The 20,512-nt window shown below is 45.3% G+C and overlaps 5 protein-coding genes across 5 annotated transcripts; all 5 read left to right on the forward strand.

The window, feature by feature from the left end:
• Positions 1 to 745: 745 nt before the first annotated feature.
• On the forward strand, positions 746 to 1,645 carry LAJ45_00244 (uncharacterized protein; the record flags this gene model as incomplete). Its single annotated transcript, XM_046109846.1, has 5 exons — positions 746 to 797; positions 856 to 882; positions 955 to 986; positions 1,325 to 1,471; positions 1,637 to 1,645. 5 exons carry the CDS (start codon positions 746 to 748, stop codon positions 1,643 to 1,645), a joined length of 267 nt encoding a protein of 88 aa, XP_045976539.1.
• A 9-nt stretch (positions 1,646 to 1,654) lies between these two features.
• Positions 1,655 to 3,040, forward strand: LAJ45_00245 (uncharacterized protein; the record flags this gene model as incomplete). The annotated part of the gene is made up of 7 exons (XM_046109847.1): positions 1,655 to 1,677; positions 1,734 to 1,758; positions 1,854 to 1,867; positions 1,968 to 2,405; positions 2,531 to 2,549; positions 2,612 to 2,919; positions 2,980 to 3,040. The coding sequence occupies 7 exons, from the start codon at positions 1,655 to 1,657 to the stop codon at positions 3,038 to 3,040; spliced, it is 888 nt and encodes a 295-aa protein (XP_045976540.1).
• A 1,096-nt stretch (positions 3,041 to 4,136) lies between these two features.
• On the forward strand, positions 4,137 to 4,604 carry LAJ45_00246 (uncharacterized protein; the record flags this gene model as incomplete). The annotated part of the gene is made up of 3 exons (XM_046109848.1): positions 4,137 to 4,203; positions 4,300 to 4,421; positions 4,497 to 4,604. The coding sequence occupies 3 exons, from the start codon at positions 4,137 to 4,139 to the stop codon at positions 4,602 to 4,604; spliced, it is 297 nt and encodes a 98-aa protein (XP_045976541.1).
• Positions 4,605 to 7,255: 2,651 nt separating this feature from the next.
• LAJ45_00247 (uncharacterized protein) lies at positions 7,256 to 8,095 on the forward strand (the record flags this gene model as incomplete). The annotated part of the gene is made up of 1 exon (XM_046109849.1): positions 7,256 to 8,095. The coding sequence occupies one exon, from the start codon at positions 7,256 to 7,258 to the stop codon at positions 8,093 to 8,095; it is 840 nt and encodes a 279-aa protein (XP_045976542.1).
• A 1,380-nt stretch (positions 8,096 to 9,475) lies between these two features.
• Positions 9,476 to 13,604, forward strand: LAJ45_00248 (uncharacterized protein; the record flags this gene model as incomplete). Its single annotated transcript, XM_046109850.1, has 6 exons — positions 9,476 to 9,494; positions 9,550 to 9,594; positions 9,672 to 12,241; positions 12,302 to 13,136; positions 13,194 to 13,326; positions 13,598 to 13,604. 6 exons carry the CDS (start codon positions 9,476 to 9,478, stop codon positions 13,602 to 13,604), a joined length of 3,609 nt encoding a protein of 1,202 aa, XP_045976543.1.
• Between the last annotated feature and the right edge of the window lie 6,908 nt (positions 13,605 to 20,512).

The raw sequence follows: 20,512 nt of genomic DNA on the forward strand, positions 1-20,512 counted from the left end.
ACGATGCACAGTGCCCTGCTAGCATTAAGTGGTGTATAGTTGTTCTATCGCATCAAGTAAGAATAAGCGACTTAGTAGAATCAGATTACAATTTTGAGAAATCAAATCATAATATATCACTCACCAACCGAAACCTGGCTGTTTGGGACAGAAAGGATCCCTAAAAAGCTTGTTTTCACAAATTAGCAGTTATTCTTATCAGAAACCCATATTCAACATAAGAGCCTTCGTCTTTCGAAATGGGCTTGCGGTCTTTTGCCAAGCCGGGTTTCTTGGCCTTATCTGTCGATGGAAGTGAACATCTGAATCGGAGCTCCTACTGATTCTTGTTTACTCTTGTCATTCATGCATATAAGTCTGTAGGGTTTCGATTTGATGAACATTATATACGGGTACGGGTACCGGTTTTCATGGTGGTGAAGTGAATTTTCTCAAGATCCGGCTAACCCCACGGGTGAAAAGATCCTGGGTGAGTCAACCAAGCTCGCCGGTACCACGGCATGCCTGCTCCATACAGACTGTCTAATTCCTATGACAACATCAAATAAACCCCGTATCGCTAAGACGCTGACCACAAAGCATTCTCAACCAGAGAAACCAGCGCGTGGGGAGGGCTTTACAAATCCGAACAGTTGACAAAGGCAGTGCCACGGATAAGATGGAAAATTAGGATATAGATAAGCGGCGAGGAGTAGCACGATGAGGCGATCGAAAAACCAAAACATAGTGCGTAAGAGAAAAAAAAATGTTGAGGAGGGGCAGAATTGAGATTCAAAGAGGGTTAGCAACAGCAAGAGGTAAGATGAGGGAGATATGGTACCTAGGCTAGAATGCATGACCAACGCACAAAAATAGGATCGCGGGGCAAAAAATTGTTTCGTGGTGGGTGGTGGTGGTGGTGGTGTTGAGTTCGCGGAATGGGAAAAACAACCCGCATGGGTGTGTGATTTCCAGCCTTTGGAAGGATCATGAAGGGGACAGGAGAGGTACGGGAGGTACGGGAGGTACGGGGAGAATATTTTGAGAGAATGGTAAAGAGATTACCGAGGGCATCGGGTATTCCTATTTTATATATATGAATAAGGTGAATTTATGGATTTTGTCGGAAAGCCTCCGAGAGATTTTCGCTCCGAGTTTCCAAAGCATTAGCGGGTTGCCGAGAATAGGCGTGGTTCGCACTTGGAATAAGACGGTAACACACGCGTACAGAATGGGGAGGGACAGACATCCAGGGACCTGGGGATGCAGTAGAGGGCATTTGCTTCTGATTAATTCTGAACGCATCTAGATTGCAATTTTACTCTTGTTTCCGTGTCAAGTTTAGAACGGGCTACGGCCACCCCCGCTACTTGCCATGATAAATACCTGGGCCCTCACCCCTCATCCTCTTTACTGCTCTTCAGTCAAAAACTCAAACACGCATCCTCCATCTTCATCATCAAACTTATATCCTAGAATTTCTTCCTCTAGAGTAAGTTTATTTTCCCGGTATTTGATATTTATTTGATGCCTTCTCCTACTTAGGGATAACCATTATCTTGGGAAATAAGATTTTATCCCCTTGAGCTATCTACATTCTATCCCTCTCAAGGGCGTCGTTCATCTTAAAAACAGCCCCTAACACTGCGTTAAATAGATTCACTAAATAGTCAAAATGGTTGTCAACGTTGGAATTAAGTAAGTTTCTAAAGGACTTTCACCACTATCTTCAGTAGCTGACAATATTTTTTTAGCGGTTTCGGACGTATCGGACGTATTGTATGTTCCACCCGATATCCCTCCTTGGATTTATTCTTCGATGATCGTTCCCCCCAAGTATCTTGTAATTCTAACTTTGTTTTGTGTTTCTTCAGGTCTTCCGTAATGCGTAAGTCGAACCTAACACCCCACCATACCTTATCGTTATCTCTGCATCTTATCAGCGGGGCAACATGAGGATCTGATAGCTAACATAATTAACGCAACAGCGTCGAGCACGACGACATCAACGTCCTCGCCATCAACGACCCCTTCATTGACCCCAAGTATGCCGTCTACATGCTCAAGTACGACTCCGCCCATGGTAACTTCAAGGGTGAGGTCTCTTGCTCTGAGGCCGGTGACTTGATCGTCAACGGAAAGACCATCAAGATGTACCAGGAGCGCGACCCTGCAAACATCCCATGGGCCCAGGCTGGTGCTGAGTACATCGTCGAGTCCACTGGTGTCTTCACCACCATTGACAAGGCCTCTCTTCACTTGAAGGGTGGTGCCAAGAAGGTCATCATCTCTGCTCCCTCTGCCGATGCCCCCATGTTCGTCTGCGGTGTAAACCTCGAGAAGTACAACAAGGACATCAACATTCTTTCCAACGCTTCTTGCACCACCAACTGCTTGGCTCCTCTCGCCAAGGTCCTCAATGACAAGTTCGGTATCGTTGAGGGTTGATGACCACTGTCCACTCCTACACCGCTACCCAGAAGACCGTTGACGGTCCTTCCGCCAAGGACTGGCGTGGTGGACGTACCGCTGCCACTAACATCATCCCTAGCAGCACCGGTGCCGCTAAGGTATGTGAAAATTCTATTCATGCTCTCCCCTTAGAGCATCCATACTAACTATTATTCCATAGGCTGTTGGCAAGGTCATCCCCGAGTTGAACGGAAAGCTCACCGGAATGTCCATGCGTGTCCCCACCCAGAACGTCTCTGTTGTTGATCTTACCGTCCGTCTTGAGAAGCCCGCTTCCTACGAAGCTATCAAGACCGCCGTCAAGGAGGCCGCTGCTGGCCCTCTCAGCGGTATCCTCGCCTACTCCGAGGATGAACTCGTCTCCAGCGATCTCAACGGAAACAACCACTCCTCTATCTTCGACGCTAAGGCCGGTATCTCTTTGAACGACCACTTCGTCAAGGTCGTCTCCTGGTACGACAACGAATGGTGAGTTAATTCCTTGCTTTTCTTACTCTTGCGTGAATAATTTGCTAACCTCATATGAAGGGGTTACTCTCGCCGTGTCCTTGACCTCATCTCTTACATCTCCAAGGTCGACTGCGCTTAAATGCGCGTCGAGAATCAGAGATGTGGTGGTTTCTTTTGCTAGGGATTTTCTTTTCTTTTTTGCGGTAAACGCACAAATAAGATATGTATTGCAATGCCATGCGGGAAGAGATTTTTGCGGGTATCAAGGTACATGAAAGGATGGATTAGCGTAGGGAACAAAAGGGATATGCCTTTTTTTTTTTCTTTTTTAATGTCGATACCTCCAAACAAAATAAAAAATAAGCCGGTTAATCGCCATAAAAATACTTCCCATAGTAACTACAAGTAGGGCTGGATACGCTCCACCATAGCCTGGATAATGGCTATAGCTCCCGGTTCAATAAGGCGAAGTAAACTGGCCCCAAATGGCACTTGCAATAGCTTATCGAAAAAGCGATGATAAGCCTCCAAAACAATATCCGATCCTCGGTACTTGTGGGTAGGATACCAAACTTGCATAATTGTCTGATTAGTACTCCTAAATAAATTCACTGGCCAAAATAGGGCGTGAACTCAAAAGCTTTCACTAGCCTTAATGGCGTATGGAAGGGGCTATCAATACCTTTATCCTCATCAACGGATACTCACCCATTAATTAAGTCCTAAGAACTTGGTAGTAACGACCTCACAGGGCTTAATTAATGCGCAGTTACTCTATATACCCGCATATACTCACTATTGACAATTACAATTACAATTACAGTGACGATGACGATGACAATGACGATGATAATGACAAATACTTTTATGATTAGTGCAATATAATGAGCTCATGTAGGTACAATGGGCCTATAATTCATATGCTGCTAGTAACATGTGCTTGTAATTATGGGGAAAGGATGGTTAGAGCAACTTCTAGGCCCTTAGTGAATTTCGGTAAACTATATAACAAACTTATATTAGAATCATTTCAAGCTTTATGGAATACACCACAAACCAGCCCATGTCGAGTGATACGCTATGGTTACAAGCCAAGCCTTATCGGATCAGATAGTGCTGAGTAACACCAACTTCACAGCCAGCGTCGAATCTCCAAACCCCACGCACAACCCAAACACTTTTAAAACCTTCGACTCAACACCTCGCCGCAATCTGCCCAGCAAGCTACTCTCATCATGACGCTCGCCGAAACCGTGAAGGACGCCGTCCATGACCTCAAGGAGGCAGTCGTAGGAACCCAGTGTACGGCCCAACAACACCCCCCTTCCGAACCCCACCCCCCCCACCAAAATCGCGATTAATACAGTTGTTCTAACGATCACCTTCCGGTTCCTTTAGTATCCAACAAGGAAATGGCAGATGCACGGTTGCCGATTGCGTATAGAGACAAGTGCGCGCACTTGCTCGTTCCGCTGAACCGGTGTCGCTACGATACATACTACATGCCATGGAAGTGCGAGGTACATACTTCAACCTAACACAGCTCTCAGGAGAATTGGTGCGGTTACTGATGTTTTTTGGGGGCGGGGGTGCAGGATGAGAGACATTCCTACGAGAAGTGCCAGTACATCGAGTTCAAGCGACGAGTCGCGAAGATGGATGAGTTGAAGGCCGAGAAGGGTGGAAGAAGCGGACTGAACTGAGAGAGGATTCCAGCGGTTCCCGCAACCAATATGAGGATGAACGGCAGCCACGGTTTGTGCATAGTGTGCATAGAAATCTTAGCAAGTGAAAAAGTGCATCGGTGGACGGTAGACGTTTGTCTTAGTAATCTAGATATATATTCCCAGCACAATGGCCTACAGGAATGGGCCATGTAAGGAAATTATATTTCACCATAGCTGACAAACCCGCGCTCACACGCCACACAACCCATACGGAGGAAATCAAGGGCGCAAAGCCCATGCCATATAGCTAGAAGAACCATGCATTCCATCATTTAGGTCAAATTAGCTTATGGAGTCAGATATCGAATAGGCTTGGTTAATTGAGTGACAATTGTGGTGGGGTGAAATCGGGTCGGAGGGGGTCGCCGGTCTCTCGGGTTTGCGGGACTCAGTTTTGAGATTGTGCATATTTAATGTGGTGAGAGTGTTGTAAGTCAGAGCATTGATAAAAGTAGTTCCATTCTACAGTCGGTGTTAAGGAGGGAAGCAAGAAAGTAAAATTCGAAAGGACTGGTGCTATTAGACAGAAAAGCCCCCCCCAAAATGAATATATCGGTACATTTGATTTGATGAAAGCCTGGGAAAAAGAGTTGCAACCATCCAAGATTGGTCCACAGAATCACAGCTTTGATAAGCTGCCAGATGCCCCGAGTTTCTGTTGGATTACAGCTCCGTGTTCGTCACTAGTCCTGAGGCCATGGACGAACAAAAATGGAACCTGCATGAGATAGAACTCGGACACCGGATCGCTTGGGTTTTCCCGAAAACCTTCCAGAACTACCGTTGTCTCAGGGTGCTGTTGTGCAGTAGCAAGAGTTGACGACATTTCACTAAACCCCACGCATAAAAGGTTTCATGATTCAAGAGGGGTCAGCCCCGCAGCCTCACTCCACACATCTCTTATTGAAGATCTCGAATTGAATTTTATGAGCTGGCGGTAAGTGTGGTAATCTGTGGTGGTATTGATATAAATCTATCAAAGCTGGGTATTGTTGTGAGGTGATTTTTTACGTGCTACTCGTATTCGAGAGGGTTCGACTTATGACTGGTAATAATCTGTAGGTCCAGAAACATGTTCAAAGAGCTGTGAGTACAGTTGTCCCACGTGCATACATGTAGTTAGTGGGTCAATGATAGACTTGCTGTCTTGGCTTAGGCTCGTGGATTGCCATATTCCAGCCGGCTTGGCTCATGGATTACACAACCCGAACGGCGAACAATAGGTCAACTTCCAAAGGCCGGAACTCATTTGTTACAAGGCGGGCCCAGTAAGCTACTTGTTCGGGCAGTCCCGTGCATGTCTAAACTTCAAAATTAAAACCAACCTTTCTTGTTGCGATATAAATCAACAATATCCCACGATTAATTGCAGATACACATAATGAACCCCTGTATGATATTGGAATTTACCTACGCGCCGCTATATTTATCGCCAGGAACTTGGGGCATTACATACATGTACTACTGAGGTACCAAAACGGGGGGGAGTGGGGTTATTACCGCACTACCGCGGCGGAACACTAACAGCAAGATATCAGATTCATCAATCCCATATTCCTCTGATATTGTATCGCTTGGGCTTGCAGGGGCCTATAGTTGATGAGCGCAGGAGCCACATGCGTGGAGATCTGTTGACACAATAACGCAATTGCAGGAAACGTCCGAGCACTCATGTGCTTTATTTTCTACGTTTGTTTAATCGGACAACGGTCTGTAGAGCAGATTAGGGAGCTGATCATAGAATTGTGCACACGTATGCATCATTAGAGTATGCATATACCATCTACGTTAGAGCATGTAGGTCTACTCCAGACTACATGTTTCAGAATTACAGATAGATAAGAGTTCCTAACCGAACTCTACATTCTAACCTGGATATCAAATTGGGATAGCCAAATATACAGACGACAGGCTATGTGTCAAAAATCCTGTACCTGCTCTAAATATGTCCTCACATACCAACATTGACGTTCCCCATAGCCTCCATATAATGGGAAATTGCATTCGATAACATTCAGTCAGCGGCTCCCACTGATACACGTATCAAGCCACCACAAACAAAGAGTAGCACGAAACACGGAATTCTTTCTCTAGCCACAATCATCCGGATTATCTTCTTGGTGATTTCTATTCGTGCTGCTCGAAACCAGCCTAATTACTCCGGCGCTTTGAGGGCGAATAACAACCCCACCAGCTGTGAGGATTTCGGGCTACAGCCGGAAATGCCAAGTAAAGGGGTATGGAAACCTTGCTGAACCCTTGTCGCTACTAAATAAACCATGCGACATCCGCTCCGCTAGTTACCAACTGTTTGACTGGTTCGCCTCTTTATGAAACGATGCGCTGCGAATTATTCCGCCCTCCCTTTTTGTCTTCTCGCTTGTCGATCTCGGGATTGGAGAGTCAGTACAAGTATCATACTTGGTCGCACTCGAATTTTTCCTCTTTCTCTTCTGCACACATTAGATACGTTCTCTCCCTTGTCAGCATTGAGTGCTATTTTCTTTATTTTTTTTATTTCTTTCGCTAGCTTTGGACTACGAAGATCGTGCAAGTCACGAATTATCATTATAAATATTTTTTTTCTACTTTGCGCCCATCTTTACCGAGTATCACATTTCGAAACAATGATGGCAAGTCCTAACACCACCAGAGCCATGATTGCGGCAACTGTCGATGAGTTCTCATTCATGTTCACCGATATCCCACCACGATTGTGCAACGCCAACGACTCGCCGTCGGTGAGCCATAAAAACGGCTATCCTCCACACCCTCACCGAGATTTTGTAATCCAGCTCAATGAGAAGCTTGAGGCGTGGAACGCTCGTACTTACCCTCTATCACCCCCCACATCAGACGAGTTTTCTCTCTCCTCCTCCTCAACTGCTTGCAGGTACAGCGCGATTGACAGGATCAATCCATACGATCTTTACGGCCCTCCAACTGCAGAGTCTGAGACTCCCTCCCACATTCTTTTATTCCAAGACCAAGATCAGGACCGCAGCGCGACCTCCTCCACCTCCTCACAAACTCCAACAAGTCCAAAATTTCAAAATATTGCCCTGGAAACCCCATATATGGATCACTGCACAGCACCACCAGCTTATACTGAAAACCCGTACTCGGCCGCAAATATGCACAACACAAACCCATGCTACATCCCATTTGAATATGCAAAACTACCTCATTTCCACCCCCCGCGGTTCTCGCGCCGCCTAAGAGAGCTAATTGCCGATCGCCGCCGGCCCATGCAATTACATTTACTACCTTTACACAAACCACGAAACAACGAGAAACAAGGATGGATTATTGCCACTCCAGACTCCACATTACTTCCTACACCAAGGAACAGGTTTTTGGCATGGTGGGATAGCTTTGATCCACGGCTGGTGGTTTTTGTTAGCTTGATGACAATGCTTTTTGGTGTTTTTATTATTGCGTTGGTTGTGAGTGGCTTTTTGCAGTGATGGGGCGGGGTTTATGACGGATGGTTTTAAGTATATAGTACGAAGGTTGGCTGCATTTGATGGGTGGGGTTTTTTTTTATTGCGTGGCATATCTACGGAGTTTATTTTTTATTTTTTATTTCCTTAGGAGGGAGAGGAGGGGCCGGGATGAAATGGATGTATAAAGTTGTATGGATATGTAGGTTTAGAACTCTGACACACATGGCGAAAGCTCGTAAACAATATATCTTTTTTTTGTTATTCAGGTTTGGGGTTCTCTATAGTACATGTTACCATATATCCATATATCATGAAGATGATCGGGATCCCTTGTTGAAAAGTATTAATCCGGAACAAGGTGAAATTATCTCAGGACTCTGATGACTTCAGCACCGATCGTCATCACCCCCGGTTTTTTGCGCATATATCGCGCGGTGGATAATATAAATTTCAAGATCATCGCAATTAACCTATAAAATTTATAATTATCTTGATGGGTAGCCTGAATCAATTGTTGAAACTTAGGTATAATACAGTCAAACAGTCAAGGCAAATAGGTGTTTTTTGACTCTTACCTATCGGCAGACAGTCACATGCAGGGTCTTACACCTTTCCTCCCAGGGTATGTCCAGCAACGGAGACTTTTACTGTACCTACAAGTAGGTACTGTGCTACAAAGGCTGTGGCCAAGGCAGAGGTTCTGAGCTGTCCTAAATGCTGGAATACTTCCTATCTAGGTAATAGTTGTAGTCGCGAGAGCGCTTGTAGTGGACTGTAAAGCTGAACACAACGTTTCACACAGCCCTATGCAACATGTGCTTGTATAGGAATCAACTATTCTAGAAGCTCAAGTTGTTTAGTAAACTAAATAGTTGCCTTAGTACTGTTTGGATCTGGTATGAAGTTTGGTTTTAGGAGTTGCTGCCAGCTGAAAGCGTAACAACTTTCCCCGCGCTACAGCTGTGGCGCACGGAAATTGCCGCCACCAGATTGAGCCACTCTCTCACTGGCGGGCGGGCGGGCGAAAGTCCTCATGAACATCACCAGTAGTCCAGTTTATCTAATAGCATCATCGTTCAGTCAACACTTCACTTGATGACCTCTCGCCTAGCCACCACCACCTCCTTCCTCGCTTCTCTTCATCCTCTTCATCGTGTACAGCCGTTACTACCAGCCATCCATCGATCGTATCTGAACAGCATTCGATCCTAGCGTAAGTGCCCATTGAATTTGAAGCTATTTCCCTGCAGTCTCAACCACGAGGGCGTGTTTGAGAATATTTAAAGTAAAGCCACAACATCGTTAACTAACTAGCTTGTGTTTCTTTTTAGAATTGAGGTAGAATAAGAAAAGTTGAACTATATAGCATCAACATTTTTAAACGAAAGAACAGCTGCACAGATGAATCGTGCTCGTAAACGTAAGATTTGGCCTAGCTTTCGCAGGAAAAGTGGGGTTACTAACGGGTATTGTAGGAGAATTGCGAGAGCTCAACAAACTCGCTTGGGAAGGCTCTAAAGGTAATATCTACCAAGTAAAAAAAAAAATAAGAATAAAGATAGCATCTAGTTCTGAATACCTTCTGACAATGTTGTAGATGTGTTCAAAACGGCGAAATCCCTTGATTCATCGCTCAAGAAAAACACAGCTGTGATCAAGCGCCTCCGAACGTCCCTTACTGCCGACTCACTCGCAACACTTTTGAAGGAAATACAGACAATCTCACTCGAGAAATATCTTCCTGAGGTTATATCAGCTGTATCCGAGGGCCTTCAGAAAACAAAGACTGCTTCCGACATCACGGCCGCGGTGGAAGTTGTGTCGGCGTTGCATCAACGTTTTCAGGCGGATTTTACCCCACAACTTACCTTTGCGCTAGCGAAAGGACTTGCAACCCCGAGACCAGATGTGCTCAAAGGATTGACGGTGGAGCAAAAGGAAAGGGAGGAGAAGGATAGATTGGCTAGACAGAGAACCTTGCTAAGGGTAGGAGTTGAACTATGGTTGGTCGGAGTCTTGAGAAGCGTACAGGATGCTGTGAGCGTGGATGAAGCCGGGCCTGCAAAGAACGGGGCGAAGGCTGCAGCAGCAAATGTTTTGAATAACGGCACGAAGAAGAAGGAGGAAGGAGGAGAGACCGAGGCGTTTCCGCTGGAGGTTTTGAAAGACCTTTTAGGAAGAGACCGGGAACATATCAATCTCCCGCTAGTTGTCTTATTTGTCAAGAACTTTTCCTACGATGTCTTAGGCGTTAAACCGAGAAACCTTGCAAGAAAGGTTGTGGAGGAAGATGGGGCAACAATAACTTCAGATTCTGCAAAGACCACCGGTGATGCTGGAGACACAAACGGAACGGGTTCAGTTGATCCTGAGGATCCACCTCTGATTACAGCTGAGCTCCAGCAACGCTTTAAGAATATTCTTGCCCGTTACCTGGAATCTGTCAAAGCGCACATTGTTCGGCAGCACAAGCATCTTCAGACGCAATTTGCTAAGAATGCAGAAGCGTATGTTAAATCTGGGGAGATTTTTGAAGACCGGCAAGCAAATTACGAAAGACTGGTCAAGACAAAAGAAAAGTTTATCGCCAATGCACAGATTGTGGCAGACGTCTTGGGACTGGATATGCCCGATTTGCAAGATGAGAAGGACGAAGAAGTGGCGGATAGTATAATAAGAGAAGGTGGCAGCATGTTCCCTGTCAGGGAAGATGGAGGGAGGAACGGGATGTGGGAGGATGAGGATCAGAGGAGATTCTACGAAGACCTCATCGATCTCAAGGTCAGAGTTCCAGCAGTATTGCTTGATGATGGAAAACGGAAAAAGTCAGACGCAGAGGGGAAGTCTGAAGGGGACAAAAAGAAGGACACAGATGATGAGGAGCCTGAAAAAGTAGAAACCGCTACTGAAGGCCTAGAGAGTCCTTCATCTCCAACCGCCGGTGAGAGTAAAGCTGGAAACGATGAATTTAGTACCGCCATTGCGAACAAAACTATTGGCGCCCAGGTTGATGCTCTACTCATCCGCCTCCCTGAACTTACAAACCGTGATCTCATTGATCAAGCAGCCGTGGACTTTTGCTTCCTTAATTCTAAAGCTTCACGAAATCGCCTTCTCAAAGTCCTGCAGGATGTCCCCCGCGGCCGTCAGGATCTTCTTCCATATTACTCCAGGTTGGTTGCAACTCTCAATAGGTATCTACCAGACGTCGGCAAGGGAATTGTGGAATACCTCGACAAAGAATTTCGATCCCTTCAGCGCCGCAAGGAAAAGGACCTGTTTGAAGTTCGTGCTAGCAACACCCGCTACCTATCCGAGTTGACAAAGTTTGGGGTTGTACCTCAACATGTTATCTTCCATTGTTTGAAGGTCGCCTTAGAAGACTTCCACAGGATCAATGTCAACGTTATTTGTAGCACCCTTGAAAATTGTGGAAGATATTTGCTTCGTAACCCGGAAACCAACCCAAGAATGACTCAGTTCTTGGAAACTTTGAAGCGCAAGAAGGATGGTGTGACCTATTTAGGGCCCCAGGAACGAGTTGCAATCGAAAACGCTTTTTACTATGTTAATCCGCCGGAGAGACCGGCGATCGCACAAAAAGAGCGCAGTGTGGTTGAATTGTTCGTCAGAAAACTCATTTACCTTGATCTAACGAAGCGGAACTATGTCAAAATTTTGAAACAAATCCGAAAGCTTAATTGGGACGATAAAGAAGTGACCGATTTGCTTTTTAAAGTTTTTACCAAGATCTGGAAGGTTCGATACAACAATGTTCACATTCTTGCTATCCTCGTTGGCGCAATTGGACGCTACCATCAAGAATTCGCATATGCGGTCGTTGATGAAGTGCTTGAACAAATATCACTTGGGCTTGAGCAGAACAACTTCAAGCATAACCAGAGAAGAGTTGCCCAGGTAAAGTATCTGGGCGAGATGTACACCTACAAGCTTATCGATTCTCCGGTGATTTTTGATGCTCTGTATAGAATGGTGACTTTTGGTCATGAAAACGGGACTCCAAAGCCGGGTCAGGTTTGCATGCTAGATATGCCAGATGACTTTTTTAGAATCAGGCTGGTTTGCACCTTGTTGGATGTGTGCGGAATGTTTTTCGAAAGAGGAAGCTCCAAAAAGAAGCTAGATTTCTTCTTGACGTTCTTTCAGGTATTTAAACTATCTAACGATCCCCTTCGGAGTTGAAGGCTAATCAATATATTCAAATAGTACTACCTGTTTACAAAAGATCCGCTACCAATGGATATTGAGTTTATTGTCCAGGATACATTCCAAGCTATCCGCCCGACATGGCCAATTCCAACCACAGCCGAAGAGGCTGGTAAGGCCTTCGAAGAGGCAGTCGCTAAAAGCTATAAGCCTGACGACAAATCCAATCCTGCCGAACCCGAAGAACCTGAAGATGCCGAATCCTCTGACGAGGGGGAACTCCGCGAGGGTGAAGACGAAGCCGATGGTGTTTCGGAGGCTGAAGTAGAAGACGAGGAACCTCCAACCCCAGGCGTTCGCATGGAAAGGCAAAACTCGGAAGAATCTACGGGTTCTTCGAGCGAAGATGATGAAGAGGAAGATATTGTTGTGGATATGCAAAAAGAAACACGTGATCCAGAGGCGGACGCGGAGTTTGATAGGGAACTAGCAAAAATGATGCAAGAGTCTCTCGATGCTCGCAAATTCGAACGCAAGCCGTTGTTCGATGTTCCACTGCCAATCAAGCGCGCCGGCAGCACCTTGTCCATGCTCAGTCGGGAGTCAACTTTCGATATTAACGAAGGCGGGGATGCCAATTTTGGTGCTGGTAGCAGTAGGTTGAGCTCTATGATTAGCTCTAGCCCCAATAGCAGTAGTGGACCTGGCATGATGGCATTCAGTCTCTTGACGAAGAAGGGGAATAAGCAACAAACAAAGACTGTAGAAATGCCAACTAACTCGAGCCTCGCGATGGCATTGTTGAACACACAGGAGCAGGAGAGGCAGGAGAAAATGAAGATCAAAGAATTGGTCATGAATTATGATAGGATGGAAGAAACTAGTGAGCTTGATGGTATCCTTCCCAATTTGCCTAATATTCCAATACCGGGCGAGATTTAACATTATATAGCTTTGGAAAAACACGCGGCCGCCAATGGTGTTCACCTAAAGTACGAAAAAGGGAATAATTATGGCAATACAAATGGAGGCAGAGGTGGCACGCCGCAACGCGGCCGTAAACTTTCCATGAACGACCTCAATTGGTATGACCAGAATCCGTGCCTATCTAATAATAATCGCCGCCGCCAGTTCATTCGTAACGGACAGATGAGTCGATCTTATACTACTGCTGCTTCTAAACCTAGGCCTACGCTGATCGAAACCAAGATCACCGAAGAGCCAAAAAGCGTAGTGGCAGCAAAGGCTTCATGTTCTGTTACAAATGAGCTGGCGAGGTCTCCTCAATTCAAAAGAAGAGGCGGCGAGAAATACTAGACATTTGCTAAAACATATCGTTTTCATTGCGGTTTGCAGGGGTTAAGAATTGAAGAAGAGCCTTTTTTCCTCGATTCATGACACCGAATTACAAAACCTACCACCAACCAAGGGAACGAAAGAAAGAGTAAAAAAAAATCCACCATATCTTACGCTGTTTTTGGCGTTTAGGATTCGGCCTTTTTTCCCTTGAAGCAGTACTACACAGGCAGATGAAGCTGAAATCTATGGCAAATCTCCAGACGGGAAGAAAGCCTTGAATGGACCGAATTTATCACCCCTAACCTATCAATCTATCAGCACGAAACAAGTTCAGAGATCTATGCTATACTCAAAGGGGTTCGGAATTTAGATTGGAATCAGTGGTGCGATGGGATATCAGAGGCAAGACGTGCGAATATCGTAAAAGCAAATATCACGATTGGAATTATCTTTTCTTGTTTCTTGGTATTCTCCTTTCTCCCAGCGTTCGATAAAGCTCACCAATCTCTTCGTTTCACCAATCAGCCCGTTGATTTGTCGCAGCTTACTCTCTTTTCTTTCAAACCACGTACAGTCGCTTTCTTTGGCTCCTTAGTTTTTTTCTCCCGATCTCATAAGCATATTTCTCCAGATTCTGTTTTCGAGATTCTTTACATGTGATCTCCTTTTTTTTCTTCTTTTTTTCTTCTTTCATTTTTTCGTTGGTTCGTAGTTGATAACGAGGTTTTTTCACCGCCTTGTATTTCTATGAACAGCCATGCGTGCTTCTATGCTTACATGTACTTTTGATCAATTGAATTGAGGCTTTCCCTAATCAAGTGCTGTCCCATGGATTATATTCTCCGATGATCGATTCTTGACAGAGTCTAGTAAAGCCAGTGTCCCTACGAAGTCAGGCCCTAGAGTACACGTGTATTCTAGTTTAGGGGTTTACCCTTTGGACAGTCAGGCCCGATATATAACAGGTATGATACAGTAAACTCTATGGGTGAAGCTATTTGATACTGCTACAAACTAAGGATACATATACTCCTAGCGCAGTCTCAGCGTGACGGTGTGTCCCGGGTTCAAAATATCATACCTACTGTATGGAGCTAGTAGTCATACAGTACCAAAAAAGCGGGTGGATCCAGTACTATCTTTGGCAAAATACCGTATTGTTACGGTATTGTTACAGTGTTAATACAGTATAATAGTTAGGATTCCGATTTAATTCGGAAGTTTTGCACGATTCCGTATTGGCACGGTACTTATTACATCCCCTTTTTCGTACTGTAGTAACCCTTTTGATCGGGCCTGGCCGTCTAAGGGATAATAAGGTTAATACACCTCACTCAACAGGGAATCTACATGTATATATAGCCCTGGCCAGAGACAAAATAATGTTTTCGCTTTCCGCTACAGACTAAATTAATCTCGATGACGAGACTCAGTCAGTCTCTGGATAACCACGTGATCCAAATTCTATTGCGGGAAGGTGTCAGGGTTGAGTATGTGTGTAACCTAATTGAGATTGCCATACTTGGTAATACAAGGGTATTTAATGCAACACATATTTATCCAAAGTAATGGGCGTGTGGTTTAGGGGTATAATATCTCATTCGCATAAAACGTGTCTTGAGATGGTCCTGGGTTCGATTCCCAGCACGTCCATTCTTTTTTCTTCTTTTTACAACTAACAAACAAAATTCGATAAACCACTTACATCAAACGCTCCCCCAGCGTCTTTCTCGCATTTACCAAGATTTTCCACGTGATTCGTCCTTGGCTAGAACAACTGTATGAACCATTGTACTGCAATTTTTCTGATCTCACTAATCAATGCGGTATCAAAAGAGCCTTGACTATCACGCTCATCCAGTAGCCACCTTTACACGGACTTCAACAAGCTGAGCTCGAGAGGTATCGGGATTTATTAGAAGGGCCGTCTTTCTTTAAGCTTGTATGACATTCCGATGCGGTAAGGTGGAGGTGGCCTGTATAAGCCAGTGCAGTGTCAGGTTAGCGTGGCATCTCTAGCCAGCCCTGTGGGTATTAGGTGGAGCTGACAGCGAGTCACAAGGGCACGGCTTAGTGAGCAAGGGACCAGAATTTTTGGTATCTCCGGAGTTTACGATACCCTCGGGTATTCATAGTCGAGTGATACATGGTGAGTCACTCGCTCAACTACGATGCCAGTACTCCTTGGGGACGTTGCTGTGTTCGTGCCTTGATCCTTCTCGATGGAGATTACAAATTGTTTTAATCCCCGGTTGTCTCGACTCGCCCTGTGTCTGGTGCTGGATGTTTCATCTAATTTCAAAAAGCCTTGATCGAGAGACCATTGGTTTTCGGTACTTTATTGTCAAAAACCACTATTTCACTCTTGGTTCTTTTCTTTTATGTCACGCGATCACTGAATATACATCAAGATTATTCATTCGTTATAGTTACAGAGAACAGATCCTGCGGGATATCTCGAGACTAGCCGGGAGGGGTCCCGGGCCTCGTCATGTGTGTTTCGGTGTGCATGGATGGTAATTGTGAAAGACCTCTTATAACGGACTTCACGATTAGGAGTAAGACTCGATTTCCAACAGGCTTTTGTCCAATTTAGGATAGTACTTGCGCGAAGAGGTGTGGTATATTATTTCATTGGATATCACTCGCACTATCACTTGATTTCTTGATATACCCCCATACCTTTCGGTTTTTTTTTTTTTTTTTAATTCATTAATTGCACGCAACCCTACGGTTCTGGCAATATCGCACTAGTTATCCCAGAACTTCCCATCTGCCTCCACCGCCTCTCACAAAGCAAATAAAGAAAAGTAACTAAACAATTTGGTCCGCCTCTACTAACTCCGCATGTGTCTTCTTTCTCTCCTCCCCTACTCGGGGGCCGTCTTGCACTAATGGTGACTCACTGAAAATTTCTCTGCCCTGTACCTTCATACCTTTCGGGCCGTATATGGGACGTTACATGTAGCCATCTTGATCGAACCCCGTGTATTTGGAATAATATCTACACCCATTCCTGGGCCCTAACAGGCATACAATGCGTCTTTCTCTTCATTGTTTCTCTCTGCATTGCACCACGTAATATAATATTTGTCTGTTCTCATAGTAGATATCAGGAGTTTCCATTTCCGACGCAAGTTGTGTACTCTATTTTCAAAGCCTAACATTTTCCACAGAAAGCACAGATGTGACATTACAAGACCTCACTTTCATAACACTAACCTATCTCATTCGTCTACTTTCATTCTTAAAATCTTCACAGTGTCTATTCCCACTAGCAATTGTATGAACTAGTTAGCTTTGATTTCACGGTGCGATAACCCTTTGCCCGTGTCCTAATAATCCCCTAAACAATATGAAGGTGGATATGAAAATGGAGTAGAACCTTTGGTCCTATATCCTACTGAGCCCTAATCGGCAATATGCCTGAACACCGGAGACAGGTTATAGTATTCACTGTTGCGAATGCCCATCTTGGACTGTCCTGAGGATCTTGAAGATCGCGTAAATAATTTCCCGTCACTGGTACCATACTGGAGGGACTTACACGTGAGTATTCTTTCCCTCTTCCCCATCGCCGGTGCATGCCCGATAATAAGTGGCGGTCCTAGGAACATATCAACCAGCCCAGGCATCCCGGGGAATCAACGGACGGCTCTGATCCCGAAACCATCGGAAGTTTTACACATCTGGAAATCGTCGGGATACCCACAAATCACAAAAGAGAAGCAAAACAATAGCAGGAGAGAGAGGCATTCCTCCGGAAATCATCAGAGAGAACGTATCCAGGCCAGGGGTAGATCCAGGCTCCTGATCCAGTCCAAGTATCCAAGCAGTTCGTAGCGGGTCTGGTGGGGAGGAGGGATGGGAGGGCAAGATGTACCAAACTAGCGGGATGTAAACGCTGCTCTGGAAGTCGTCGGATAATACTCTACTCTCCTGCCATGTCGAAAGGGACAAATAGAGCGGGGGGAAACATACGTTTTAACTAATAAGAGTGGATTAGAATGTGGTGAGCTAGGATAAGTACGCGTCGGCCGGGTAATATAACCATACGAGCATGTGGTATAGCATCCCCTAAACCACACGCTCGAACCTAGGCCTACTGGTAGCCACAGCCGCCAAAATCGAGAATATGTAGCAAAGCAATATCAGAAACTTCAGCCCAAGACTAGAGTGAGGGAATCGTATTATGGTGTTGTTCCGTGGGTATTGAGGAACCTGACCAGGCGCGACGTCTACTATATACACTATAATGTTTTTTATTTTGTAGAGAACACTTGATATCCATAATTAATTCAAAGCTTAAGTACATGTACGTACCCTTTTTTTTTTATATGAGGGCCTTGAAATGAGATTTTATCAACTTCAAGATGTCATGCCTAAATTGGCTACATGCTCAAATATGTTTCCCCCGTCCTAAGCACAGCAACCTAATCGCGATATATATATCGGTAGGGCAGCAATGATATTACTTCCATTAATTCCGCTTCGGCCGCGTTATAATTGTTCAGGGTATTGGAGGTTTGATTCCTTCAAGGAGCTTTTTTTTTTTTTTTTTGGAGAGAGAGAGAAGTTGAAACTTCAATACGTTAGTATACGCGAAACTGTGACCATACCTTGTGGGGACCAAAAGGGTTGCTAATACAACTTTGTACGCCAACATGGCGTCTGACTCGGAACCTTTGAATATCATAAAATCTACGAAAACTGGACAACTTAAGGATAAAATGTCACCAAATGTGTGTTCTCTTATATCAACAGCAACTCTAACGAGATCGAGGTGAGTGAATGTAATACAGATTAATCAAGGGTCCTTAAGAAGTCATTTGAAGATTTGGTGCATGATGTCAACGCAGGTAAAATAATATAATTCTTCTAAAGACTACCCGCACATGGATCCCGATTAAACTGGGTGCAAGGACATCGCTGCGAGGATTCCGCTTCGCTCCGCCCCGTCCCGCCCCCCCGCTCCATTGAAATCGACCATCTACATACATACTTAAAAGACCATAATTCCCACTCTCTACACAAGACGATAGCCAGACATCACATAACAAAAAACAGTCATCGAAACCCACTCCCAATATTTCAGTGATATCTCAATTGCAACCCTCAAGCTCAGGGGCTCCGGCGCAGTTGCCGGCTACCAAGTCTATGGGAAACTTTAATTAAAAAGGAAGTCTCCAGACCTCGACGCTTGTACATTAATCCGAAGAGACTCTAGCTAGCAGGGTATCTCTGGCTACTTTGCCCGGGTCGTGAGGCAATCCCAGCCAAGAGCTTGTGCTGTTTCACCAAGGTTGTGGGGGAGGGGAGCTCTTGCTTGGGCGAGAACAGACCTTCTTTTGGACGGCTGTATTTCGTTTCGTTCCACGCCAGACTCACTCCAGAAGGTGGCAGTGGGCAAATTGAAATAAGGGACCTAAAGCTTGGTCTGGCTACCGAGGAGGTCCTTCCCGTACGAGCCTTAATTGGAGACACTCTCCACCCAGCAGCTAAGAGCTTGGTATTTTTCGGCTCCAGTTGCTTCCGCCTTGGTCGGTCTGTCGGCCTGGGAAAGGTCATAAGTTATCACTCGGGCGCGCATCTCATCGCCAGGGCCTGCGACAGGGGGAGCAGCACCCAGGGAGACGGGAGATACTTTTCATGCCGCGTAGAAGAATCTCGCCACTATACAACACAACACCGCACAACACAGTAAGTATGGTAGAGAGTGACCTGATTCCCAGCACATCAAGAATCATGTCAAGGGAGAGATAAAAAAATATCAAACTTATCCGCCTGAAGCTGTGCCGTCCGGCAGCGCAACTGAGGTCGTGCCCTCCACCCCCAGTTCAACCCTCCCCTGTTGATCTACTCTATCTACAAGGACATCCCAGCTGCTGCTTTAGCACCGTCTATAGGGTTACCTAACTCTACCTACATACATAGCCGCCGCGGGAGAAACCTGTAGGTACTCTGAGTACCGTACCTCGGGACCGCCGAACATTCCTCCAGCAGCGCGTGCTTTTCTCCAGGAAAGAAGGAAAGACGGCGGCTGATGTGTATGTAGCCTCATCATTCCTTCAGCTGAGCACACACTCACTCGGGTTGGGCAGTAGCTAGCAGCGCAGTTGTCAATGGATGGGGCTGGAGAATGGAGCGAGAAGGCAGCCGAGTACCGAACGGAGATCTATGGGCGCGACGAGATATGAACGTGTTGACGATCAACTGGTGGTGGGTAGTGCCTGAAAGCGGCGGGCGCTTCCCTCCTCACTGATTGGTGGGCAAAGAGGCCCTTAAGGGCTATTTACGAAACGGACAAATAATAATAATAGCCTGGTTGGTTGCTAAATCCGAACTTCCCAGTTCGCGCCTAACTTGTGTCTAAAGTGCCTACTTTCTTTGCTCTACATAACCTGCTGGACCCTAGCTAGAGAGCTAGAGGGAGTGCTCAAGTACCCCCCCTCAATAAAAATATATACATATACAAGAATAGTGTATAGTGCAGTACTAGTACAATATAACCAACAACAAAAGTATTTGACAGAGAACTCATGCAAACCCACCCCCAGAAACAAATGAAAAATAAAAGATTACAAATTCCCAGACGAAAACAGCAACAAATCCCAAAAGGAAATAACCAATGCAAACCTTAATACCACAAGAGGAAAAAAAAAGAGGTGGGGGAAATTTACAGAAAGGAAAAAAACAAACAAAACACAGAGTAAAGCACATAGTGGAATGAGATATACATGTGAAACAGGAAGAGGAGTTAGAAAAAGCAACATCATACCCTTTACGAAACAAGGGGTGATGATGACGAGAGTTTTTTTCGAGTTCAGCCGATCAAAAGTCGCCTGATAGAAAAGGCAAAAACAACAACAACCAAGCTCTCAAGCTTCCACCGAACCAGAAAACCATTCGAGGTAGAGGCAAGAGAAGGTGAGGTGGTGAGGGGTGAGGGAGAGGCATTGTGAAATGCAAGCA

The sequence above is a fragment of the Morchella importuna genome (assembly GCF_003444635.1).
Source record: "Morchella importuna strain M04M26 chromosome Unknown Morimp01GS001, whole genome shotgun sequence".
Taxonomy (NCBI): domain Eukaryota; kingdom Fungi; phylum Ascomycota; class Pezizomycetes; order Pezizales; family Morchellaceae; genus Morchella; species Morchella importuna.